The following is a 27,270-nucleotide window of genomic DNA, read 5'->3' on the forward strand; positions in this document are numbered from 1 at the left end:
CCAAGGCAGACGGATCACCTGAGGTCAGGAGTTCGAGATCAGCCTGGCCAATATGGTGAAACCCTGTCTCTACTCAAAATAAAAAATTAGCCAGGCGTAGTGCTGCGTGCCTGTTATCTGAGCAACTTGGGAGGCTGAGGCAGGAGAATCATCTGAACCCAGGAGGTAGAAGTTGCAGTGAGCTGAGGTTGTGCCACTGCACTCCAGCCTGGGCACAAGAGTGAAACTCCTGTCTCAAAAAACAAAAGAGGCCAGGTGTGGTGGCTCACGCCTGTAATCCCATCACTTTGGGAGGCCGAGGTGGGTGGATCACAAGGTCAGGAGATCGAGACCATTCTGGCTAACACGGTGAAACCCTGTCTCTACTAAAAATACAAAAAATTAGCTGGGCGTGGTGGTGGGCACCTGTAGTCCCAGCTACTTGGGAGGCTGAGGCAGGAGAATGGCGTGAACCCGGGAGATGGAGCTTGCAGTGAGCCGAGATCGCACCTCTGCACTCCAGCCTGGGCGACAGACTCCATTTCAAAAACAAACAAACAAACAAACAAAAAAACAAAAGAAAACAATACCCCCAAATATGGCTATGCTCAACCAAAGAAGCCTCAAAGTATCTCTGACACCTCACTCCATCCACACACCTTCTCTTCCAAAGCATACAGTAAAGCTTAAATTCCTTTATGCGCCTAAAATCCAGACCCACCTAAAGGAACAACTGTTCTTCTGTATGCTGTAACACCACAAATGTAACCACACCTAAATGGACCCTTTCACAAGATAATGTGCAAGTTAATTTCTGTTCCCTGATCCATTCATTCTCCCTAGTAATCCCCTCAGCAGAATTCCTTTTCTCCAGGTTTCCATAACTTGTTTTGCCAGAATGGTATATAACCTCTGAACCACCTGGGGGGATGGGTAATCACTCTGTGATAAATTTGTATGCCTTGGCCAGCCCAGTGACTCACGCCTATAATCTCAATACTTTAGGAGGCCGAGGCAGGAGGATAGCTTGAGCTCAGGAGTTCAAGATCAGGCTGGGTAACATTTATCTACAAAAATACAAAAAATTGGCTGGGTGTGGTGATGCTCACCTATAGTCCCAGCTACTCAGGGGACTGATGTGGGAAGATCACTCGAACCCAGGAGGTTATGGCTGCAGTGAGCTGTGATCATGTCATTGCACTCCAGCCTGGGTGACAAAGCAAAACCCTGTATCAAAAAAAAAAAAAAAAAGAGAGAGAGAAAGAAAGAGCAAGCTATAGCAAAAGTACCTTAGGAAAAAAAAAAATCTGTATGCCTTTTTTTCCAATTCGTATGCCTTTTGTGAGCTGATTTTTTTTTTTTTTTTTTTTTTTTTGGTAGCAATGCGATCTTGATATGTTGCCCTGGCTGGTCTGGAATTCCTGGCTTCAAATGATCCTCCCATCTTGGCCTCCTAAAGTGTTGGGATTAGGATTACAGGTGTGAGCCACTGAACCTGGCCTTGCGAATGAGTTGATTATCTTTTGGAGACAAGGTCTCTGTTGCTCAGGCTGGAGTGCCATGATGATCATGGCTCACTGCAGCCTGGACCTCCCAGGCTCAAGTAATCCTCCCACCTCAGCTGGGACTACAGGTGCACACCACCACACCCAGGTAATTTTTATTTTTTTGTAAAGACAGCATCTCACTATGTTGCTCAGGCTGGTCTCAAACTCTTGCGCTCAGGCAATCCTCTCACCTCAGCCTTCCAAAGTGCTAGGATTACAGCATGAGCAATCATGCCCAGCCAATGAGCTAATGAGCTGATTTTTTCAAGGGTGAAGGGGAACTTTCACCTTGGCCTGGACAACAACAATTGAAGAAACTGACTTCACATCCCTTCTGATGTGATGTATTACTTACATAGCTTTCTTGCTAAAACTGTATAACCTGAAATTAACCATGAGGAAGTGACTAGACAAGCTCAAATTGAAAGGCAGAACATTTAATAATATAATGATGGGCTCATCACTCTTCAAAAACGTGTTATAAAAGACCAAAAAAAAAAAAAAAATCTGAAGAGCCATTTTAGATTAAAGGAGAACAAAGTGTGACAACTAAATGCAAAGCTTGATTCTGGACTGGTTCCTGGATTTTTAAAAAAGTTTCTGTGAAGGACAGTACTGAAACAACTGGCAACATTTGAACCCAACTGTATACTAGGTAACAGTATTGCATCAATATTAAATTTCCTGAATTTGGCTGGTTGCGGTGGCTCATCCCTGTAATCCCAGCACTTTGGCAGGCTGAGGAATGTGAACACTTGAGGTCAAGAGTTCGAGACCAGCCTGGCCAACATGGTGAAACCCTTTCTCTAGTAAAATACAAAAATGAGCCGGGTGTGGTGACGCATGCCTGTAGTCCCAGCTACTCAGGAGGCTGAGGCAGGAGAATCGTTTGAACCCGGGAGGTGGAGGTTGCAGGGAGCCAAGATTGCGCCACTGTACTCCAGCCTAGGTGACAGCGAGACTCCATCTCAGGAGAAAGAAATAAAGGGTATTCAATTAGGAAAAGAGGAAGTCAAATTGTCCCTGTTTGCAGATGACATGATTGTATATCTAGAAAACCACATTGTCTCAGCCCAAAGTCTCCTTAAGCTGATAAGCAACTTCAGCAAAGTCTCAGGATACAAAATCAATGTGCAAAAATCACAAGCATTCTTATACACCAATAACAGGCAAACAGAGAGCCAAATCATGAGTGAACTCCCATTCACAATTGCTTCAAAGAGAATAAAATACCTAGGAATCCAACTTACAAGGGACGTGAAGGACCTCTTCAAGGAGAACTACAAACCACTGCTCAATGAAATAAAAGAGCATACAAACAAATGGAAGAACATTCCATGCTCATGGGTAGGAAGAATCAATATTGTGAAAATGGCCATACTGCCTATAGATTCAATGCCATCCCCATCAAGCTACCAATGACTTTCTTCACAGAATTGGAAGAAACTACTTTAAAGTTCATATGGAACCAAAAAAGAGCACGCATCGCCAAGTCAATCCTAAGCCAAAAGAACAAAGCTGGAGGCATCACGCTACCTGACTTCAAACTATACTACAAGGCTACAGTAACCAAAACAGCATGGTACTGGTACCAAAACAGAGATATAGATCAATGGAACAGAACAGAGCCCTCAGAAATAACGCTGCATATCTACAACTATCTGATCTTTGACAAACCTGACAAAAACAAGAAATGGGGAAAGGATTCCCTATTTAATAAATGGTGCTGGGAAAACTGGCTAGCCATATGTAGAAAGCTGAAACTGGATCCCTTCCTTACACCTTATACAAAAAGTAATTCAAGATGGATTAAAGATTTACATGTTAGACCTAAAACCATAAAAATCCTAGAAGAAAATCTAGGCAATACCATTCAGGACATAGGCAAGGGCAAGGACTTCACGTCTAAAACACCAAAAGCAATGGCAACAAAAGCCAAAATTGACAAATGGGATCTAATTAAACTAAAGAGCTTCTGCACAGCAAAAGAAACTACCATCAGAGTGAACAGGCAACCTACAGAATGGGAGAAAATTTTCACAACCTACTCATCTGACAAAGGGCTAATATCCAGAATCTACAATGAACTCAAACAAATTTACAAGAAAAAAAACAAACAACTCCATCAAAAAGTGGGCAAAGGATATGAACAGACACTTCTCTAAAGACGACATTTATGCAGCCAACAGACACATGAAAAAATGCTCATCATCACTGGCCATCAGAGAAATGCAAATCAAAACCACAATGAGATACCATCTCACACCAGTTAGAATGGCGATCATTGAAAAGTCAGGAAACAACAGGTGCTGGAGAGGATGTGGAGAAATAGGAACACTTTTACACTGTTGGTGGGACTGTAAACTAGTTCAACCATTGTGTAAGTCAGTGTGGCGATTCCTCAGGGATCTAGAACTAGAAATACCATTTGATCCAGCCATCCCATTACTGGGCATAATACCCAAAGGATTATAAATCACGCTGCTATAAAGACACATGCACACGTATGTTTATAGCGGCACTATTCACAATAGCAAAGACTTGGAACCAACCTAAATGTCCAACAACGATAGACTGGATTAAGAAAATGTGGCACATATACACCATGGAATACTGTGCAGCCATAAAAAATGATGAGTTCATGTCCTTTGTAGGGACATGGATGAAACTGGAAACCATCATTCTCAGCAAACTATCGCAAGGACAAAAAACCAAACACCGCATGTTCTCACTCATAGGTGGGAATTGAACAATGAGAACACACGGACACAGGAAAGGGAACATCACACACCGGGGACTGTTGTGGGGTGGGGGGAGGGGGGAGGGAGGAGGGATAGCATTAGGAGATATACCTAATGCTAAATGACGAGTTAATGGGTGCAGCACACCAACATGGCACATGTATACATATGTAACAAACCTGCACGTTGTGCACATGTACCCTAAAACTTAAAGTATAAAAAAAAAAAAATCCTGAATTTGATAAAATTACATTTTAGTCCACACTCTTATTCATGAGATATAAGTAACATCTCTGAAGGGTTCAGAAAAAAAAAAGAATAAGAATGTGTAAATATAATGCAAAAATAATAGTTATACAATATATAGGAGAAAGAAAGAAATGTGGTAAAGAGTGAACAATGTGCAAATCTAAGGGAAGAGTACATAAAAATTCACTGTAATATTCTTCCAACTTTTCTGTAGATTTGAATTAAAAAAAATCAAATTAACAAATAAAAAAACTAGTTGCCAGCCAGGCACGGTGGCTCAGGCCTGTAATCCCAGCACTTTGGGAGGCCAAGGCGGGCAGATCATCTGAGGTCAGGAGTTCGAGACCAGCCTGGCCAACATGGTGAAACTCCATTTCTACTAAAAATACAAAAATTAGCCGGGCATGGTGGTGCACACCTGTAATCCCAGCTACTTGGGAGGCTGAGGCAGGAGAAGTGCTTGAACCCGGGAGGCAGAGGTTGCAGTGAGCCAAGATTGTGCCACTGCACTCCAGCATAGGTGACAAAGTGAGACTCCGTCTCAAAAAAACAAAAACAAAAACAAAAACATAAACAAAAAAACAAAACTAGTTGCCATCATATGGTCCATAATAGAGTGGAGAAAAACTTTCACCCAGCATAAACGTCTTCTAAAATTAGGTCTCTTTCTTTATGGACGTACTTCAAATGCACTTTTTCTTTTCTTTTTTTTGAGACTGGGTCTCGCTCTGTCGCCCAGACTGGAGTGCAGTGGCGCAATCTCGGCTCACTGCAAGCTCCGCCTCCCAGGTTCGTGCCATTCTCCTGCCTCAGCCTCCCAAGTAGCTGGGACCACAGGTGCCTGCCACCACACACGGCTAATTTTTTTTTTTTTTTTTTTGTATTTTTAGTAGAGACAGGGTTTCACCATGTTAGTCCGGATGGTCTCCTGACCTCGTGATCCGCCCGCCTCGGCCTCCCAAATTGCTGGGATTACAGGCATGAGCCAGGGCACCCGGCCCAAATACACTTTTTCAAACAGCTAGAATGATGACTCTAGCTGTACTTCCAAGATTTCATCACAGCATATCCTTGCCTTAGAATGAAGGTGGCACTTGAACCACGGCCAGTCCACTACAGCCAGATCTAAAAGAAATATATACATACAGTGTATATAAACAAAATTGCACCCCGAAGATGACAGAGTTTTGTCACAGCTTGTGAATTCTGTTCAACAAGTGCTGGAATCTAATCTGCTTTGCCCCTAAAATAGCATTTACAAGTTTTGGATATGAAAAACAGAAGAGAGAAAAATACACATTATAAAAGCAGAACATACGTGTATCAGTTTTTGGATACTAAATGACAGCCTTGTTTCTCCCCTTTGAATTTTTTTCCCTTCAGTAGTCAGCAGTTTGCATGTACAGAGAAAATGGACTTACAAAAACTTGCAGCAGTAGTTTGTTCTTGATTTAAATTTTTGTTTTTGGTTTAGATTATGAATGCATGAAGTAAGGGAGTGAATCAGTTTCTTGTTTATATTTTTTTCACTTTTAAACAACAAAAAATTATTTAAAATATTTTAATGCATTCTTGGCCGGGTGCAGTGGCTCACACCTGTAATCCCAGCACTTTGGGAGACCAAGGCAGGCAGATCACGAGGTCAGGAGATCGAGACCATTCTGGCTAATACAGTGAAACCCCGTCTCTACTAAAAATACAAAAAATTAGCTGGGCATGGTAGTGGGTGCCTGTAGTCTCAGCTACTCAGGAGGCTGAGGCAGGAGAACGGCGTGAACCTGGGAGGCAGAGCTTGCAGTGAGCCGAGATCGCGCCACTGCACTCCAGCCTGGGCGACAGAGCAAGACTCCGTCTCAAAAAAAAAAAAAAAAAAAAAAAAATTTTAATGCATTCTTTTGAAGAGGTAGATGTTTGGTAATTTTATGGCTCCCAGAGCATACATTCAATTGGTGCATGTAGTGTAAGGGGGAAATGGAAATTAAATGAAAACACACGGCTTTGGTCATGTCAATCTGTAAGACACATCAGTAAAAGGGTATTATGCTCGGTTGGTTTTGTTTTTTTGTTTCGCTTTTTGTTTTTTGGTGATGTGGCTTAAATGCAATAGTTTCTTTTTTGGTACATATTTCGCCAATTAAAGACCAGAAGGTCACACACAAAAAAATTTTTTTCATTTCATAGAGAAGACACATTAAAAAAAAAAAAAATCTTCTGGGGCCGGGGGCGGTGGCTCACGCCTGTAATCCTAGCACTTTGGGAGGCCAAGGCAGGTGGATCATGAGATCAGGGGTTGGAGACCAGCCTGACCAACATGATGAAATCCCATCTCTACTAAAAATACAAAAATTAGCTGGGTGTGGTGGCGGGTGCATGTAATCCCAGCTACTCAGGAGGCTGAGGCAGGAGAACTGCTTGAACCTGGGAGGTGGAGGTTTTGGTGAGCCGAGATCGCGCCACTGCACTCCAGCCTGGTCGACAGTGAGACTCCCTCTCAAAAAAAAAAAAGATAAAAATAAATAAATAAATAAATAAATCTGATGTTTTGTAGCCATAATTAAATTATGGTAAAAATGTGCACTATTGTGAAAAGGAGCAAAGTAATTTTGGGTTTTTGCTGTTTGTTTGTTTTGCTTTGTTTTTTAACAGATTAAAATGTTTCTGGATTTAAAAAAAAAAAAAGTATGAAGGTGGCAAAGACTTTAATGCATTAAGCCATGGTAAACATGAGTGAGGCCAGGCGCGGTGGCTCATGCCTGTAATCCTAGCACTTTGGGAGGCTGAGGCAGGTGGATTGCTTTAGTCCAGGAGTTTGAGACCAGCCTGGGCAACATGGCGAAACCCCATCTCTACTAAAAATACAAAAAGTAGCTGAGTGTGGTGGAATGCGCCTGTAGTCCCAGCTACTCAGGAGGCTGAGGCAGGAGAATCTCCTGAACCCGGGAGGCAGAGGTTGCAGTGAGCCAAGATCGCGCCACTGCACTCCAGCCTGAGCGACAGCGAGACTTCAGCTCAAAAAAACAAAACAAAAAAAATTATCTGAAGTGGGCCAGGTGCAGCGGCTCACGTCTGTAATCCCAGCACTTTGGGAGGCTGAGGCAGGTGGATCGCCTGAGGTCAGAAGTTCAAGACCAGCCTGACCACCATGGTGAAATCCTGTCTCTACTAAAAATACAAAAAATTAGCCAGGCATGGAGGCAGATGCCTGTAATCCCAGCTAGACGGGAGGCTGAGGCAGGAGAATCGCTTGAACCTGGGAGGTGGAGGGTGCAGTGAGCCAAGATTGCTTCACTGCACTCCAGTCTGGACAACAGGGCAAAATCCCATCTCTGAAACATACATATATATATATATATATATATATATATATATGTGTGTGTGTGTGTGTGTGTGTGTGTGTATGTGTGTGTGTGTGTATATATGTGCGTATATATATGTGCGTACATATATGTGTGTATATATATGTGTGTATATATATGTGTATGTATATATATGTGTATATATGTGTGTGTATATATATATGTATGTATGTATGTATGTATATATGTATATGTATAAATAAATAAATAAATCTCTGAAGTGGCCTTTCATCAACAGGGTGGACTGAAATGATGCTGTCAGTTCCCCCTCCCACTACAAACACATAAAGATGTAGATAAAATGACAATAAAAATGTTCGGACACACAGCTGAACTAGAAAAACGGGAGCTATCCCAGATTCCATAAAGAGTACAATCCAAGCTATAGATGTTAAGGAAAATCTGATGCCAGGGAACCAAGGACTATGAGGGACAACGGTTAAGTCCTTTTGACAAACACATGAGAGTAAGAATAGGGTTGGGAAATATGACCTTAACCTTATAGGTAGGTAAAAGCCCTGTACCCTGCATGAAGCCCAACAGCCAAGTGCTCCTTTCCTTGATCACAGATGCTCAAAGCCTGGAGAAGCCACAAAGAGGTTTGCCATCTATCATGGCAACGCTGAGAGGTGGGCAAGTTGCTCCCAAAATATTAAAAGCACAAGTCAGAAGAGCACATAAATGTAAGATCCATAATCAAACTACCTACATGCATAAGGAAATGAAAACCCAAGAAATTAACCTAAAAATTAGTGTAGAAACACTGAAACCCCAAGAAACAGGTAGAAACAAGACTGAATAGTATTGGGAGAAGCTTTCACAGCTCTGAATCCACAACCTGCTGCCAGTACACATGGATAACTCTTCCCCCTAACTCTGAAGTAGACAAATTCATCATTTTATAAACTACAGACTTCCTGTAAAAAGAAAGTATCAACAACTCAAAATAATAAACAAATATGGCCGGGCGCAGTGGCTCACGTCTGTAATTCCAGCACTTTGGGAGGCCAAGGTGGGTGGATCACGAGGTCAGGAGTTAAGAGACCAGCCTGACTAACATGGAGAAATCCAGTCTCTGCTAATACAAAAATTAGCCGGGCGTGGTGGCGCACACCTGTAGTCTTAGTTACTCAAGAGGCTGAGGCAGGAGAATCGCTTGAACCTGGGAGGCAGAGGTTTGCAGGGAGCCAAGATCACACCACTACACTCCAGCCTGGGCAACAGAGCAAGACTCCGTATCAAAAAAAAAAGAAAGAAAAAAATGTAAAATGATTCTTAACTATTTCTTTACTATTTCTTTCACGTGTACGAATCAAAAGTGAAAGCAGCATTTTCCAAAACAGCACTACTAAGTTATTACCTCTTTCATTTTATTTTTCTGCTCCACAGGAGGTTTCTGTAAGTTATGACTTCTACGAATTCTTGATTTACCTTTACTTTTACTGAGGAGACCCTGTTAAGTCAACCATGCACGTTGAGTTGTTTTTCTTTTTCTTGAGACAGAGTTTCGCTCTTGTTGCCCAGGCTGGAACGCAATGGTGTGATCTTGGCTAACAACAACCTCTGCCTCCCCAGTTCAAGCGATTCCCGTCTCAGCCTCCTGAGTAGCTGGGATTACAGGCATGCGCCACCATGCTCAGGTATTTTTGTATTTTTAGTAGAGACAGGGTTTCTCCATCTTGGCCAAGCTGGTCTCAAACTCCCGACCTCAGGTGATCTGCCTGCCTCAGCCTCCCAAAGTGCTGGGATTTCAGGTGTGAGCAACCGCGCCTAGCCCAATTGAGTTGTTTTTCTAAGCAGTGGTAATTCACATTCTCATCCCTTCTCTTATGACCAAGGGCATACAAAAAAATACCAGGATAAGAGAGATTGCCAGGCCTGGCGCGGTGGCTCACGCCTGTAATCCCAGCACTTTGGGAGGCCAGGGCGGGTAGATCACCTGAGGTCAGGAGTTGGAGACCAGCCTGGCCAACACAGTGAAACCTCATCTGTACTAAAAATACAAAAAATTAGCCAGGTGAGGTGGCGGGTGCCTGTAATCCCAGCTACTTGGGAGGCTGAGGCAGGAGAATTGCTTGAACTCACGAGGTGGAGGTTGTTGCAGTATGCCGAGATCATGCCACTGTCCTCCAGCCTGGGTAACAAGAGTGAAACTCCACTGCAAAAAACAACAACAACAAAAAACAGACAAATTGCCTATGTAACCTATACTGGTCCTCAGAGGATTTTTTTTTTTTTTTTGAGACAGAGGGGCGCTGTCTCCCGGGTTGGAGTGCAATGGCGTGATCTAGGCTCACCGCAACCTCCGCCTCCTGGGTTCAAGCGATTCTTCTGTCTCAGCCACCCGAGTAGGTGGGATTACAGGCGCCCAACACCACATCCAGCTAACTTTTTGTATTTTTAGTAGAGACGGGGTTTCACCTTGTTGGCCAGGCTGGTCTTGAACTCCTGACCTCATGATTCGCCTGCCTTGGCCCCCCAAAGTGCTGGGATTACAGGCGTAAGCCACCCTGCCCAGCCCCTTCGGAGGATTTTTAATAAATTGGCCCACGTTTACTCTTCAGTTAAAAGCAAGAAATCGGCCAGGCGTGGTGGCTCATGTCTGTAATCCCAGCACTTTGGGAGGCCAAGACGGGTGGATAACCTCAGGTCGGGAGTTCAAGAACAGCCTGACTAAAATGGAGAAACCCCATCTCTACTAAAAATACAAAATTAGCTGGGCATGCTGGCACATGCCTGTAATCCCAGCTACTCAGGAGGCTGAGGCAGGAGAATTGCTTGAACCCGGAGGCAGAGGTTGCAGTGAGCCGAGTTCCCGCCACTGCACTCTAGCCTGGGCAACAAGAGTGAAACTCCGTCTCAAAAAAAAAAAAAAAGCAAGAAATCTACCTTCCAAGGATATTAAAAAAAAAAATCAGCTAATTATTTAAAATAACCTTTAAATCCCTTTAGGGACTTAAAATCCTTTTAAATATTTAAAACCCAAACTTTAGAAAGGTTTGATTGCCTCTGGGCAGCCTCCTTTGCATTCTTCCTGGCTACAGTACCTCTATTCTCTCACAGAATATTTTCAGTTTTTATTGGTTTCCATAATTTGATAGGAAGCAATGACCAGCAACTCTATGCACTCTTCTCCACTAAGCACATGCAGGAAAAATGACGGTTTATGTAAATTCATCTTACTTAGCTCCACATCCCATGCTGGAAGTTACTTTAGAATATTCCACACCTAAAGTTCAAGTAAACTTCCTTCGAGACTAAGCTCCTGGGCCGGACTCTGTGGTTTACGCATGTAATCCCAACACTTTGGAAGGCTGAGGTGGGAGGATTCCCTGAGCCCAGGAGTTTGAAGTTAAAGTTAGCTATGAAGGCGCCACTGTACTCCAGCTTGGGTGACAGAGCAATACCTTATCTCTAATAATAATAATAAAAATTTTTAAGTCTAAAAAACTAAAAGACTTCTCCTGAGCTGATAAATGGAGAGTTTAAAACAACAACAAAAAACCTCATAATTGAGCTGGAGGCACTACATGCACACATGAAAAGGACTAACAGTCATAAAACAACACACAAAATCTGGAAGCTAATTTAGTGTAAAGGAAGAGCCTGTTGTTTCTTATAATACATCTCCCACTAAAGGTGTCCAATAAATTCTATCACCTTAGGAGATGAGTTTTAAACTAAGTGTAATGAGAAAATAGGTAATTTTTTAAATCTTTTTTCTTTTTTGCTGCGGGGTGGCCAGAGAATGAAGAAATACCAAAAGTGAAATGCTACGCTGAATTGACCAGGCTAACTGGGAACTCACTGGAAAAGTGAAAACTGAGATGAATTAGTGATGAGCTCAAGAAGGTGCTTAGCCACTTACCCAGAGATTTATTTAATGAGAATGGATCACAGGTTTCCACAGGTCATTCCACTGCTAGTAAGAAGACAGTCGTGAACCATGGGTCCCTTTTTTCACTAGTCAACAGTCATCCTCACCTACACGCGGAGTACATATTTGGCACTCAACAAATCTTGATTGAATGAAAACCTACCTCACTCATATTGGCACCCAACCCCGGAGTTATGGCCCCTCAAATTACCTCCAAAACGCCTGACGACCTACCCAAAGAGCTGAAAAAGTAGAGAGGAAAGCTCTGGGGTGGAGGGGATTCTCTGCCAAACAAGCAGTGGCCAATAGGGTCTAGACCAACCCAACTTCCCATAGAAAACTCAGGGGCCCAGAGGATTGAACCGTGGCTAATCCCCTTCGACTTCCACGAAGCAGCAGCCAAGGGGCCGCAGATCCATAGCCTCCCACCCGGGGGCGCTGAGAGATCTCGGGGTATCCCCCCCAAAAGTAAGTACCTGCGAAGCTGCGGCACAAACAGTGGTTCCGAGCTCTCATTACGGAGGCCGGGACCTGGGACCCACCAGCCGCGCCTCCTGGCTGAGGGTTCCGCGCTCCGGAGCTGCAGTGACCGTACACGTCGTCGATAGACACCTAAGGCTTCAGAAGGGTCTTGGCTCGCAGGCCCCAGACGTTTTGCTCCTAAGACTCCGCGAGTTGTCGCACCCACGTCGACTGGCGCTCTTCAGTGCTTCCCTCACTGGTTAAGCGGTCACTCCTGCCTTAAGCCCAGCAGCCGGTCGCTTCCCGGCGACGCCATCATTAGTGTTTGTTTTCATCCGCTTCGGTAATGGCCGGGGGGGGGGGGGGGGGGACGGGTGTTGGAAAAGGGCTACGGGGGAAATCCAGATGCCTAACCTTAGTCGCACTTTCGCTACAGTACGGACGCCCTATTTATTCTTTTAGTCCTCAAAATCTCCATAAAAGTTTATTTTCATTCCACGTAAGCTTTCTTCTCCAATCTTTCTAAGCGACTCAAGATAAAACAGACGGAAAGGAGGTGTTTGAGAGAGAGAGAGAGGCCGTTTGGGCCGCGTGTGGAATGTGCGGAGACGAACCGCAGGTCGCGGCGGCAGTGGCAGTGAGGACGCGGCGCGGGGCGGGCGCTGACGCGGAAGGGGCGGTGCCGCTGTTGCGCGCCGTGGTGGCCTGTGTGCAGTCGCCGGTTCCGGAGGAGGGCCCAACTCGGCTGGGTGGGTGGGAAGTGTGGATAGTAACCTGGCAGCCGCGGAGAGGTGGGTGACGGGCCTGGACTAACTGAGTGGCCGGCGCAATCAGACTTTGACATCCGTTTTTAGGGTGCCCTTTAAAAGTGACGGAGTCGCTTCCCAAACCTGGTTCGGCCAGCCTCTTTTTCGCTCCCGACTTCCAATGTGTCTGGTCTTCCCTACTTCCTGGCCCTCAGGTTCACGATTTGGAGTTCTTGGAGTGAGGAAAAAGCCTTTTGTTACAGCACACAGTGTACGTCCATAAGGCTGGGTTGTGGACTTTGTTATTGGGTTCTTTTTTTTTTTTTTTTCCCCTTCTTTTCTTGTAAGACTGGTTTGAGCACCCCAGCATCTGTCCTGTATTTATCAGGTGGAACCAGAAGTCTTTGGATAATGAAACCTGTGACCATTTCTTACCCAAGGTGGTTATGACATATGTCAGCTGCTTCTTGGCCTGTATAGTTAGAAGCCGACCTCTTTTACCTTGTGAATAATTATGTCATCACCTCCATTATTCTTTTGGTGTTCTCAATTGAAATGCCAAGCATTAAATGAGCCACAAAGATTGAATTCCCATTATCCTTGAATCAGAGCAAGCCTGTCGTACAGCCATGAGTTAGTGGAGAAAAATCCGGAGTTGTAAGTACAGTACATTTTACCTCAACAAAATGGAAATTTGTAGAAAAAGAGCTGCTCCAGCCTTTGAGTCACTTTAAAGTCTTTGGTAGGTTTCTAATGTTTTTTCTTTTAATATTTACAGAGAGAAGATTATAAATGGCAGAGCCATTTAACTGTGGTTAGCTGTTGGATTCTGATACTTTCTTAAAAATACCTTCTTGCACCAACATCTTCGTTGGGAACAGTTCAGCAAAAGCAGAGAGGAGAGACAACATTCACATTTACCATGGCTATACCAATAACAGTGCTTGACTGTGACCTCTTGCTATATGGCCGTGGTCACCGGACATTGGACCGTTTTAAGCTGGATGATGTGACTGATGAATACTTGATGTCCATGTATGGGTTTCCACGGCAGTTCATATATTACTTGGTGGAGCTCTTGGGGGCGAATCTTTCTAGGCCTACTCAGCGATCCAGGGCTATTAGCCCAGAGACACAGGTCCTTGCAGCATTGGGTTTTTATACCTCAGGTTCCTTCCAGACTCGGATGGGAGATGCCATTGGAATCAGTCAGGCATCTATGAGTCGTTGTGTTGCCAATGTCACCGAAGCACTTGTGGAAAGGGCCTCACAGTTCATTCGCTTTCCAGCTGATGAAGCCTCCATTCAGGCTCTGAAGGATGAATTCTATGGATTGGCAGGGATGCCAGGGGTGATGGGGGTGGTTGACTGTATCCATGTGGCCATCAAGGCACCAAATGCTGAAGACCTCTCCTATGTGAACCGAAAAGGCCTGCATTCTTTAAACTGCCTGATGGTGTGTGACATTAGAGGGACACTAATGACTGTGGAGACAAACTGGCCCGGCAGCCTACAGGACTGTGCTGTGCTGCAGCAGTCTTCCCTCAGTAGTCAGTTTGAAGCGGGTATGCACAAAGATAGCTGGCTTGTGGGTAAGTTTGCAAGTGTGAATTTTCATTTTGTTTGGAGGCATAGAAAAGTTACGTAGGCCAGGGGCAGTGGCTCACACAACCCCAGCACTTTGGGAGGCTGAGGCGGTGGATCACCTGAGGTCAAGGGTTGGAGACCAGCCTGGCCAACATGGTGAAACCTTGTCTCTACTAAAAATACAAAAATTGGGCATGGTGGCAGGCGCCTGTAGTCCCAGCTACTCGGGAGGCTGAGGCAGGACAATCGCTTGAACCCAGAAGGCAGAGGTTGCAGTGAGCCGAGATGGCGCCATTGCACCCCTGCCTGGGCAACAGAGCAAAAACTCCATCTCAAAAAAAAAAAAAAAGAAAAGGGGCCGCATGTGTAGCTCATGCCTGTTATCCCAGCACTTTGGGAGGCCAAGGCAGGCAGATCACCTGAGGTTGGGAGTTCAAGACCAGCCTGACCAACATGGAGAAACCCCGTCTATACTAAAAATACAAAATTAGCCAGGCGTAGTGGCGCATGCCTGCAATCCTAGCTACTCGGGAGGCTGAGGCAGGAGAATCGCTTGAGCCCGAGAGGCGGAGGTTGCGGTTAGCCAAGATCGCGCCAGTGCACTCTAGCCTGGGCAACAAGAGTGAAACTCCGTCTCAAAAAAAAGAAAAAGAAAAATTATGTAGTGGAGTAGAATGAGATATGGGAGTCTGTAGAGCTGAGTCTCAGTCCTGTCAGTTTTTTATGAGACCTCTGGTGAGAATTTTCTTAGCCTTAATTTTTTAAAAATCAACATTTAATAGACATTATTAAAACTTTAAAGCATACTGTTAGAGCCAGCACAGTGGCACGTACTAGTACAACTGGTAATTGTAATTCCAACTATCTGGGAGGCTAAGGCAAGAGGATCACTTGAGCCTGGACCTTGAGACCAGCCTGAGCAAGATAGCAAGACCCTGTCTCCAAAACAATTAAACATTTTTTTTCTTATTTTATTATTTTTTTTTATTTTGTGTAGAGGCAGAGTCTCACTATGTTGACCAGACTAGTCTTGAGCTCCTGGCCTCAAGCTATCCTCCCATCTCAGCCTCCCAAAGCTCTGGGAATATGGCTGTAAGCCACCACACCCAACGTAAAAAAAAAAATTATTATTATTATTATTTTTGAGACAGAGTTTTGCTCTTGTTGCCCAGGCTGGAGTGCAATGGGGCGATCTCGGCTCACCGCAACCTCCGCCTCCCAGGTTCAAGCAATTCTCCTGCCTCAGCCTCCTGAGTAGCTGGGATTATAGGCATGCACCACTATGCTCAGCTAATTTTGTATTTTTAGTAGAGACGGGGTTACAATCCTGTCTGGGTGCGGTGGCTCCTGCCTGTAATCCCAGCACTTTGGGAAGTCAAGGTGAGAGGGTCACTTGAATCCAGGAGCTCGAGATTAGCCTGGGCAACAAAGCGAGACAATGTCTCTCAGAAAAGTAATAATAATATAAATAAGCAAACAAATAAATGAAACAATCCCTTGAAATAAAGCCAAAATACTGCTGGACGCGGTGTCTCACGACTGTAATCCCAGCACTGTGGGAAGCCATGGAGGGTGTATCACCTGAGGTCGGGCATTCAAGACCAGCCTGTCCAACATAGTGAAACCCCTCCTCCACTGAAAATACAAAAATTATCAGGGCATGGTGGCGCACGCCTATAATCCCAGCTACTTGGGAGGCTGAGGTAGGAGAATCGCTTGAACCTGGGAGGTGGAGGTTGCAGTGATCCAAGATCGTGCCACTGCACTCCAGCCTGGGCAACAGAGGGAGACTCTGTCTCAAAAAAAAAAAAAAAAAAAAGCCAACATACTTATCAGAACTGTCCAGAATTGTTTAAGTATTGTACATCCATACAATTGAGTCTTAATTTTTATCTGGCTCTGTTAATCATCTGTAAAATGATTAATCTGACACCAACCACAGTAATATCTATTGTGAGGATTAGGTAATATATATGAAAGTTACCTATGAAGTATTGTATAGATACTCAAATGTGGCCAGTTGTGGTGGCTCACGCCTATAATCCCAGCACTTTGGGAGACCAAGGCAGTGGATCACCTGAGGTCAAGAGTTGGAGTTCAAAACCAGCCTGGCCAACATGGTCAAACCCCTTCTCTACTAAAAACACAAAATTTAGCTGGACATGGTGGCGCATGCGTGTAGTCCCAGCTACTTGGGAAGCTGAGGCAGGAGAATTGCTTGAGCCCGGGAGGCAGAAGTTGCAGTGAGCTGAGATCACGCCACTGCACTCCAGCCTGGGCGATGGAGCAAGACTCCATCTCAAAAAAAAAAAAAAAAAAAAAAATCTGGGTGCAGTGGCTCATGCCTGTAATCCCAGCACTTTTGGAGGCCGAGGCAAGCGGATCACCTGATGTCAGGAGTTCAAGACAAGCCTGGCCAACATGGTGAAACCCCTTCTCTACTAAAAATACAAAAAATTAGCTGGGCGTGGTGACAGGCGCCTATAATCTCAGCTACTTGGGAGGCTGAGGCAGGCAAATCGCTTGAACATGGGAGGCAGAGGTTGCAGTGAGTCGAGATCACACCATTGCACTCCAGCCTGGGCAACAAGAACGAAACTCTGTCTCAAAAAAAGAAAAAAATTATTTTTGCATTGTTGATTGTAGCTGTGATATCTGCATAAAAATGATAGTAGACAATGCATGTACACAATTCTTATTGTAGCAACTCACTTCACAGATCTGCCCGAGTTCCATTGGAAAGACTGGCTTACTGTTATGAGTAGGACAAGAATCTATTCAACATTAAGCAATGTGAACCAAGGTGACTGTACAGCTCTGAGGAGTGCAGTTAGCAGTGATAAAACCCTTGAATCCAGCAGCTTAGTTTTTTGTTTTTTGGGTTTTTTTTTTTTTTATGTGCTACTTTTATATGAGCATCAGGACAAGGGTTATCTTGTATACAACATGAGAGATGAAAGCTACATTAAGGATTCGAAGACTTCTCTAACTTTTGTTTTTTTTGAGATTGGGTCTTGTTATGTTGCCCAGGCTGGTCTCAAGCAATCTCTGGCCTCAGCCCAGGCTCATAATACCAGTAGCTGGTATCACAGACATACACCACCACACCCAGCTAATCACGACCACTAATCATATCTGCGCTGCACATGCATATAGCACAGTGCTTACTATGAGTTGATGCTCAGGAAATACTTTTCTTTAACGTGTTTACTAGCACTTTAAAGAGAAACCTCCTGTGTTCCAAGTGGGCAAAGACTACACTGATGGGTGTAGAGCTGCCAGGGTACCACGTGTAATATCTTGGAGCTTACTGAGTTTCTTGATTGTTGCTTCTCCATACCATTTTTAGTGCACCACCTTCTTGCTACTCTACTGGACCTTTATCTTAAACACACCTTTTGCCTATTTTGAGCTTTCAAATTTTATTTTCATACAACTCACACCAAGAAGTGTGGGAAAGTCGATTTTGCAATTGTCTCATCTGGCCATTTCTTCTGTAGCTGTGGGAACTTGGGTTCCAAGCTGATTTCTTATGAATCTCTTCACTTTGGTTCCCCCCCCCTTTTTTTTTTTTGTGACAGGGTCTCACTCTGTCACCCAGGCTGGAGTGCAGTGGTGTGATTATGACTCACTGCAGCCTTGACCTCCTGGGCTCAATTGATCCTCCTATCTCAGCCTACCGAGTAGCTGGGACTACAGATGCACACCACCATGCTGGGCTAATTTTTGTATTTTTGGTAAAGTTGGTGTTTTGTCATGCTGCCCAGGCTGGTCTCGAACCCCTGGGCTCAAGCAGTTAGCCCACCTTGTACTCCCAGATTGCTGGAATTACAGGCATGAGCTACTGCACCCTGCCCGGTTCCCTAACTACTAAGCCAGCTAAAACTTAGCCCTTAAAATTTGATAGGCAATATTGTAAGCATTTTGCATCAATTATATCACTTAATGCTTATAAAAACTCTTTAAGAGTTAAATAATAGCCGGGCGCGGTGGCTTGCGCCTGTAATCCCAGCGCTTTGGGAGGCCGAGGTGGGCGGATCACGAGGTCAGGAGATCGAGACCATCCTGGCTAACACGGTGAAACCTTGTCTCTACTAAAAACACAAAAAATAAGCCGGGCGTGGTGGCAGGCGCCTGTAGTCCCAGCTACTCAGGAGGCTGAGGCAGGAGAATGGCGTGAACCCAGGAGGCAGAGTTTGCAGTGAGCCGAGATCACGCCACTGTGCTCTAGCCTGGGCGACAGAGCAAGACTCTGTCTCCAAAAAAAAAAAAAAAAAAGAGTTAAATAATAATATTATTAACATTTTTACAAAAGAGGAGACTGAGGCACATAACATTTAAATCGCTTGTGTTTCAGTGTTTAAATCAGATCATAGGACGAATTACTCTATTTGGCAAATATTCCTGGTAAGGACTTCTTTTTCTTCCCACCTTGGGATCCAAGATTCAGTTGGAATTATGGCTTTAAAGTAGTTTTTTACATTGTTTATAGTACATAGTTGAAAATTAGTAAAAATTCTGATAAATAACTTTTCTGATTACCCTCTCTACAGAAAGAGTAGGAGTGGGAAAAATGGATACTGTAGCAACATTTAATGAACGTTTATTTATATATTTATTTATTTATTTTTTGAGACAGAGTCTCACTCTGTCGCCCAGGCTGGAGTGCAGTGGTGCGATCTCAGCTCACTGCAAGCTCCGCCTCCTGGGTTCACACCATTCTCTTGCCTCAGCCTCCCGAGTAGCTGGGACTATAGGCGCCCGCTACCACGCCCAGCTAGTTTTTTGTATTTTTAGTAGAGACGGGGTTTCACCGTGTTAGCCAGGATGGCCTCCATCTCCTGACCTCTTGATCCACCCGCCTTGGCCTCCCAAAGTGCTGGGATTACAGGCGTGAGCCAACCGCGCCTGGCCTGTTTATTATAATATATATATATACACACACATATATATTTTTGACACAGGGTCTCGCTCTGTCACCCACACTGGAGTGCACTGGCATGATCACAACTTATTGAAGCCTTGACCTCCTGGGCTCAATTGATCCTCTCACATCAGTCTACCGAGTAGTTGGGACCATAGGTGTCTGCCATCATGCCTGGCTAATTTTGTTTTAAATTTTTTGGCTGGGCACTGTGGCTCATGCCTGTAATCCCAGCACTTTGGGAGGCCAAAGCGGGCGGATCACCTGAGGTCAGGAGTTTGAGACCAGCCTGGCCAACATGGTGAAACCTCATCTCTACTAAAAATACAAAAATTACCCAGGCATGGTGGTGGGCACTTGTAGTCCTAGCTAATCAGGAGGCTGAGGCAGGAGAATCGCTTGAACCCGGGAGGTGGAGGTTGCAGTGAGCCGAGATTGTGCCATTGCACTCTAGCTTGGGCAACAGAGTGAGACTTACTCCCAAAAAAAAAAGAAATTTTTTTTTTTTGTAGAGTCTGGGTCTCACTGTGTTGCCCAGGCAGGTCTCAAACTCCTGAGCTCAGCCAGTCCACCTCAGCCTCCCAAAGTGCTGGGATTACAGGTATGAGCCACTGTGCCTGGTCAGCAAGTATTTGTTAAAGCTAGTTTTGGTGTGAGGCACTAAGAAAGCTTGGAATATACCTGTGGAAGTTGAAGATGTAGAAACTGATTTCCTCAGGCCGGGCTTGGTGGCTCACACCTGTAATCCCAGCATTTTGGGAGGCCGAGGTGGGTGGATCACTTGAGGTCAGGACTTCCAGACCAGCTGGTCAACATGCTGAAACCCTGTCTCTACTAAATATACAAAAATTAGCCAGGCATGGTGGCGTGAGCCTGTGATTCCAGCTACTCAGGAGGCTGATGCAGGAGAATTGCTTGATCCTGGTAGGTGGAGGTTGCAGCAAGTGGAGATGGTGCCACTGCATTCCAACCTGGATGACAGAGTGAGACTCCATCTTAAAAAAAAAAAAAGAAAAGTGGCTCACACCTGTGATCCCAGCACTTTGGGAGGCCGAGGCAGGTGGATAACGAGGTCAGGGGTTCAAGACAAGCCTGGCCAAGATGGTGAAACCCCATCTCTACTAAAAATACAAAAATTAGCCTGGCGCTAATTTTAGCCGGGTGCTAAATCCCAGCACTTTTGGAGGCTGAGGTGGGCAGATCATCTGAGGTCAGAAGTCTGAGACCAGCCTGGCCAAGATGGTGAAATCCCATCTCTACTAAAAATACAAAAATTAGCCAGGCGTGGTGGCAGGCATCTGTAATCCCAGCTACTCGGGAGGCTGAGGCAGGAGAATCGCTTGAACCTGGGAGGCGGAGGTTGCAGTGAGCTGAGATCACGCCATTGCACTCTAGCCTGGGGGACAAGAGCGAGACTTTGTCTCAAAAAAAAAAAAAAATTTGTCAGGCATGGTGGCTCAAGCCTGTAATCCTGGCACTTTGGGAGGCCGAGGCAGGCAGATCACCTGAGGTCAGGAGTTCAAGATTAGCCTGGCCAACATGGTGAAACCGTGTCTGTACTAAAAATACAAAATTAGCTGGGCCTGGTGGCGCATGCCTGTAATCCCAGCTACTGGAGCGGCTGAGGCAGGAGAATTGCTTGAACCCAGGAGGCGGAGGTTGCAGTAAATCGAGATTCTGCGACTGTACTCCAGCCTGGGCTGGAGACTGTATCTCAAAAAAAAAAAAAATTGTTTTTTTTAATTGTCAGGCATGGTGGCGTGTGCCTGTAGTCCCAGCTTACTCAGGAGGCTGACCTGGGAGGATCACTTGAGCCCAGGAGTTCAAGGGTGCGGTGAGCTATGATCGTGCTATTGCACTCCAGTCTGGGCAACAGAGAGAGACCCTAAATAATTCATATGAATAAACAGATTTGGAAAACACTAGTCTCTAAAGGTTGTGTGGACAATGGGAGTAATTATGGGAAGATTGGCAGGATTATAAGGAATGACAAGATGTTAACAAAAGAGAGAATAGATGGCTAATTGTATTTTTGTTGTTGTTGTTTTTTGAGATGGAGTTTCGCTCTTGTTGCCCAGGCTGTGGTGCAATGGGGCGATCTCAGCTCACTGCAACCTATGCCTCCTGGGTTCAAGCAATTCTCCTGCCTCAGCCTCCTAAGTAGCTGAGATTACAGGCGCCTGCTACCATGCCCAGCTAATTTTTGTATTTTAGTAGAGACGGGGCTTCACCATGTTGGTCAGGCTGGTCTCATACTCCCAACCTCAGGTGATCCATCCACTGTGGCCTCCCAGAGTGCTGGGATTACAGACATGAAGCCCTGCACCCGGCCGCCTAATTGTATTTTAAGAAACAACCCTTAGGTTTGAGGAACAGTTCTAGATTTGTCAAACCTAGAACTAGCTGTGAGCCTTTGGCCTTTTTTTTTTTAGCATTATTTTTCCTATGATATTATCCATTCCTGTCCTCATTCTCATCTGTCTCTTCAGAATGCATTATCTAAATTCCGCTCTAAATATACCTATTCCTGCAAACAATTCAGCCTCAGTTCTTATTTCTTTAGCTCTTGGTCTGGTCCTATTAAGCAGCTTTGGGTAAGATCTGCCAAAATATCTTGTGGATGACTGATTATATAAGCAATTGTAATCTGTTTAGCAATTCTGATCCTAATCCCCTCTTGAGTGTCTGTTTTCCAGTGGTGCTTGGTTTATAACCATTTAGTGAGGGTAGAGCAATTTTACAAAAGGTCTCCTTTAGCTTTTCCTGTATATCTCCTCCATTTAAGACTCATACCATTTCATAGAGAAACTTTAACAAGTATCATTTAGCATCTCCAGTTTTCAGTATTCATCTTACTTATTTTATTCTCTTTTACAGCATTATACTCTTGTTTTATTATGCTCTTGTTTCAGTATTCTCAGTCTGAAATTAGCATTTAGTGACTAGGTGTTTCCTTTGCCTGACATACCAAAGGATGACAGACATATACTTTGATCTTCTCATTTGAAAAATAAGTTCAATATCTAACCTAGCAGAGTTGGGATTGCATAATAAGAGATAATCTTTTTTTTTTTTTGAGATAGTCTCACCCTGTCACCTAGGCTGGAGTGCAGTGGCGTGATCTCGGCTCACTGCAACCTCTACCTCCTAGGTTCAAACAGTTTTCCTGCCTCAGCCTCCTGTAGCTGGGGCTACAGGCATGCACCACCATGCCTGGCTAATTTTTGTATTTTTAGTAGAGATGAGGTTTTGCTGTGTTGACCAGACTGGTCTCAAACTCCTGACCTCAGGTGATCCACCTGCCTTAGCCTCTCAAAGTGCTGGGATTACAGGTGTGAGCCACCGTGCCCAGCCTGATAATCTTTAAAAATACCAGCTGGGTGTGGTGGTCACACCTGTAATCTCAGCACCTTGGGAGGTGAAGCGGGTGGGAGTTCCTCCTGAAGCGGGAGGAATGCTTGAGGCCAGGAGTTCAGGATCAGCCTAGCAACATAACAAGACCCTGTCTCTACAAAAAGTTTAAAAATTAGCTGGGTGTTGTGGCATGCGCCTATAATCCCAGCTACTCAGGAGGGTATGTTGGGAGGATTGCTTGAGCTCAGGAGTTTGAGGTTGCAGTGAGCTATGATCATACCACTGCACTTAAGCATGGGCGACAGAGTGAGACTCTGTCTCAAAAAACAAAACTAAACTGAAGTAAATAAATATTGAAAATAAAGTTAGGCTGGCCATGGTGGCTCACGATTGTAATCCCAGCACTTTGGGAGGCCAAAGGGAGCGGATCATCTGAGGTTGGGAGTTTGAGACCAGCCTGGCCAACATGGTGAAACCCCCATCTCTACTAAAAATCCAAAATTAGCCAGTCATGGTGGCACATACCTGTAGTCCCAGCTACTCAGGAGGCTGAGGCAGGAGAATCGCTTCAACCCAGGAGGCAGAGGTTGCACTGAGCCGAGATTGCGCCACTGTACTCCAGCCTGGGCGACAGAGTGAGACTCTGTCTCAAAAAAAAAAAAAGAAAGAAAGTTAAAAAAAAGTACCAGCACAGTACATGCTACATAGTAGGTGTTCAATGAGTCATGGATATTATTTTTCATTATTATTTATAGCATCAGTTTCTTAAATTCATTATTTAGTAGGGTTATGTTCAATGAAAAGAAAAGGTTATGGCCGGGCATAGTGTCTCACGCCTGTAATCCCAGCACTTTGGGAAGCCGAAGGGGGCGGATGGCCTGAGGTCAGGAGTTTGAGACCAGCCTGGCCAGCATGGTGAAACCCCGTCTCTACTAAAAATACAAAAATTAGCTGGGCATGGTGGCAGGTGCCTGTAATCCCAGCTACTCGGGAAGCTGAGGCAGGAGAATTGCTTGAACCTGGGAGGCAGAGGTTGCAGTGAGCCGAGATCATGCTACTGCACTGCAGCCTGGGCAACAGAGCCGACTCTGTCAAAAAAAAAAAAAGGTTATACCTGGGAGGGGAAAAGTCAGCTAAATAGTAAATTTGAAAATTCTGTGAGACTTCTTAGATATTTACAGTTAATCCATTTCTTAGAAATGTAAGCTCCTGCTAGGCGCTGTAATCCCAGGGCTTTAGGAGGTCAAGGTGGGTGGATTGTTTGGGCACAGGACTTAGAGACCAGCCTGGGTGACATAGTGAGACCTTCTCTCTAGAAAACATTAAAAATTTTGCCAGGCATGGTGGTACATGCCTGTGGTCCCAGATATTCGGGAGGCTGAAGTACGAGGCTGGAAGGTTGAGGCTGCAGCGAACTGTTATCACTCCACTGCATTCCAGCCTGGGTGACAGGGCAAAACTCTGTCTCCAGAAAAATAAATGTAAGCGTCTAAAAGAAATAAGCCCTGTATGTTGGGAACAGTGCCTACCACTGTCTGAACAGTCCAGAACTATTTACTGAAATTGATGGTGGGGCAGGAACACAGTGGTATGCAAACTGGTACTTCAGGACCTATTTGTCTCTCAAATTTCTAAGAGGTTTTGCCTCTGTGCGGGACATCTCATCTGCCAGATGTAGTGACAGTGAGTCAGGACAAGAAACCATTATACTAACATTGTGCTGTTGTATCAGGACATTGCACCCCAGTTTTTTGTTGTTGTTTTGTTAGCACTTCCTGGGATCATTTGATAAAGAAGTCACTTAAAGAGAATGCCTTGTGTGTATTTTTTAAATTGACTCCTGAATTCATTTCCTTATCACTGACTATTACTATTTGCATGATTATATGTATGCTCTCTTTGTTCATGTGAAATTCTTCCTCTTACAAAGGCATGGTTCTAGTAATTGTGATATATAGGAAGGCAGAACACCTGAGTTCTGATCTCTGCCATAAGTGCTCGGACTTTTATCTTATTCTTCTTAGCACTGGGAGAATAAATTACTATAGTCCATGAAATCCCCTGAAATCCCTTGGTAGTGCTTTTAGACTTGAAATTTTGAGGGTAAAGTTAAGACTTTTCCTCACAAATGTTTTGGGATCTCTTGGCAGAATTGTCTTTTTTCCTCTTTCATTCTTGCTCTTTAGAGATTTTGAAGATTGGCATGCTATTTGACTTTATTTGGTTTTATTAAGCCTTTTATTAATAACAATATCTCTGAATTAGGAAAATACAGGAATTTTATTTTATTTGAGATGGTGTTTCGCACTTGTTGCCCAGGTTGGAGTGCAATGGCGTGATCTTGGCTCACTGCAATCTCCGCCTCTCACGTTGGTCAGGCTGGTCTTGAACTCCGGGCCTCAGGTGGTGATCTACCCGCCTCGGCCTCCCAAAGTGCTGGGATTACAGGTGTGAGTCACCGTGCCTGGCCAAATGCAGGAATTTTATTTCCTCCAGTACCTTCACCTCCTTCCTACATTGTTTCATATTTTGGCTTCCTTTAGGTGCCAGCGTTTTTCTGTGTCGATTTTTACCAACGATATTCTCAGCCAGAACTCGTGTCTGTCTGCTCCTGGCATTGGCATGATTTCTTTTTACCATAGCATTTTCCGCTTGGTTTTTCTAGTGTGCTTTGGCGCCAGAGGCTGTTGTATTCTCTTGTCCATTGTCCATATGTTTTCTGAATTTCACTTCCCGTTTGTATTCCACTTATAGTCATTTATGATTTATTTGGGCCTTCCCCACAGGTGACAGTTCCTTCTTTCTTCGAACCTGGCTCATGACCCCACTTCACATTCCTGAAACTCCAGCAGAATATCGCTATAACATGGCCCATTCTGCAACTCACAGTGTGATTGAGAAGACTTTCCGAACCCTCTGCTCCCGATTCCGCTGCCTGGATGGATCCAAGGGGGCACTGCAGTACTCACCAGAGAAATCCAGCCACATCATCTTGGCCTGTTGTGTCCTCCACAACATCTCCCTGGAGCATGGGATGGATGTTTGGTCCTCTCCAATGACAGTACCCATGGAACAGCCCCCGGAAGAAGAGTATGAGCACATGGAGTCCCTGGACTTAGAGGCTGACCGTATTCGTCAGGAGCTAATGCTCACTCATTTTAGCTAATGTAGAAGGTGGAGAGGAGGGAGACTTCCCAGGAGTTGTGACAGACTTTCCTCCTCATCACCTTCTACGCAGTTCCATCATCTAGCATGACTGAGTATACAGATACTTGTCATAAACTGACATTTAATATGTGTGTTTTGGTAAGGTTGGGGCTATGCCAGAATATCTTGATTCATTTGCAAATGCATTAATTAAACCGAAACCAAGACAGTGGCTCCCTACTATCCAGTGAACTCCAGGTTGAGTACCACTAATTTGAAAGCTCAGTGGTTGCAAACATTTATGACTGTGCCTACAAAGTCATAGTAAAGGTCAGGAGTTCAAGACCAGCCTGGCCAACATGGTGAAACCCTGTCTCTACTGAAAATACAAAAATTAGCAGCCGGGTGCGGTGGCTTACGCCTGTAATCCCAGCACTTCGGGAGGCCGAGGCGGGTGGATCACCCGAAGTCAGGAGTTCAAGACCAGCCTGGGCAATATAGCAAGACCCTGTCTCTACTAAAAATACAAAAAAAATTAGCTGGGTGGGGTGGCAGGTGCCTGTAATCCCAGCTACTTGGTAGGCTGAGGCAGGAGAATCACTTGAACCAGGGAGGCGGAGGTTGCGGTGAGCCGAGATCGTGCCATTGCACTCCAGCCTGGGCAAGAAGAGCGAAACTCTGTCTCAAAAAAAAAAAATTAGCCAGGTGTGGTGGTACATGCCTGAAATCCCAGCTACTCGGGATGCTGAGGCAGGAGAATCGTTTGAACCTGGGGAGTCGGAGGTTGCATTGAGCCAAGATCATGCCACTGCACTCCAGCCTGAGTGACAGAGCAAGGCTTTCTCCAAAAAAAAAAAAAAGTCATAGTAAAGGGGAAAACAGCATATAGTCAAAACACTCTTTTGGTTTCAGTTATCTGCAGATTTCAGATGAAAACAATATTTACATAGGCCGGGTGTGGTGGCTTACGCCTATAATCCCGTAGTCCCAGCACGTTGGGAGGCCGAGGCGGGCAGATCACCTGAGATCAGGAGTTCGACACCAGCCTGACCAAGCCTGACCAACATGGTGAAACCCCGTCTCTACTAAAAAATACAAAAATTATCCGGGCATGGTGGCACGTGCCTGTAATCCCAGCTACTCAGGAGGCTGAGGCAGGAGAATCACTTGAACACAGGAAGCAGAGGTTGCAGTGAGCCGAGATCGCACCATTGCACTCCAGCCTGGGCGACCGAGCAAGACTCCGTCTCAAAAAAAAAAAAAAGAAAGAAAACAATATTTACTTGTTCTGGATTATTTGG

The 27,270-nt window shown here is 44.8% G+C and overlaps 2 protein-coding genes across 53 annotated transcripts in view; one reads left to right on the top strand and one right to left on the bottom strand.

Annotated features, from left to right (window-relative positions):
- The window catches only part of ATG13 (autophagy related 13), a 58,210-nt gene extending 45,331 nt beyond the window's left edge, over positions 1-12,879 (bottom strand). For 7 of the 50 annotated variants that reach the window (XR_010141661.1, XR_010141651.1, XR_010141650.1 and 4 more), the window contains exons 1-2: positions 12,226-12,867; positions 11,741-11,856 (exon numbers count right to left, since the gene is read on the bottom strand). The gene's annotated coding sequence lies outside the window, so the exon portion shown is untranslated. 50 annotated transcript variants of the gene reach the window in all.
- HARBI1 (harbinger transposase derived 1) lies at positions 12,849-27,270 on the top strand. Of its 3 annotated transcripts, none has more exons than XM_002821822.4 (3): positions 12,849-13,002; positions 13,736-14,549; positions 25,609-27,270. In XM_002821822.4, exons 2-3 carry the CDS (start codon positions 13,880-13,882, stop codon positions 25,986-25,988), a joined length of 1,050 nt encoding a protein of 349 aa, XP_002821868.1. In that variant the 5' UTR covers positions 12,849-13,002; positions 13,736-13,879; the 3' UTR covers positions 25,989-27,270. The 3 variants fall into 3 exon arrangements, with proteins under 3 accessions (XP_002821868.1, XP_054381784.1, XP_054381785.1); XM_054525809.1 differs by having other exon boundaries at positions 12,850-13,228; XM_054525810.2 differs by having other exon boundaries at positions 12,883-13,614.

The sequence above is a fragment of the Pongo abelii genome, chromosome 9 (assembly GCF_028885655.2).
Source record: "Pongo abelii isolate AG06213 chromosome 9, NHGRI_mPonAbe1-v2.0_pri, whole genome shotgun sequence".
Classification (NCBI taxonomy): domain Eukaryota; kingdom Metazoa; phylum Chordata; class Mammalia; order Primates; family Hominidae; genus Pongo; species Pongo abelii.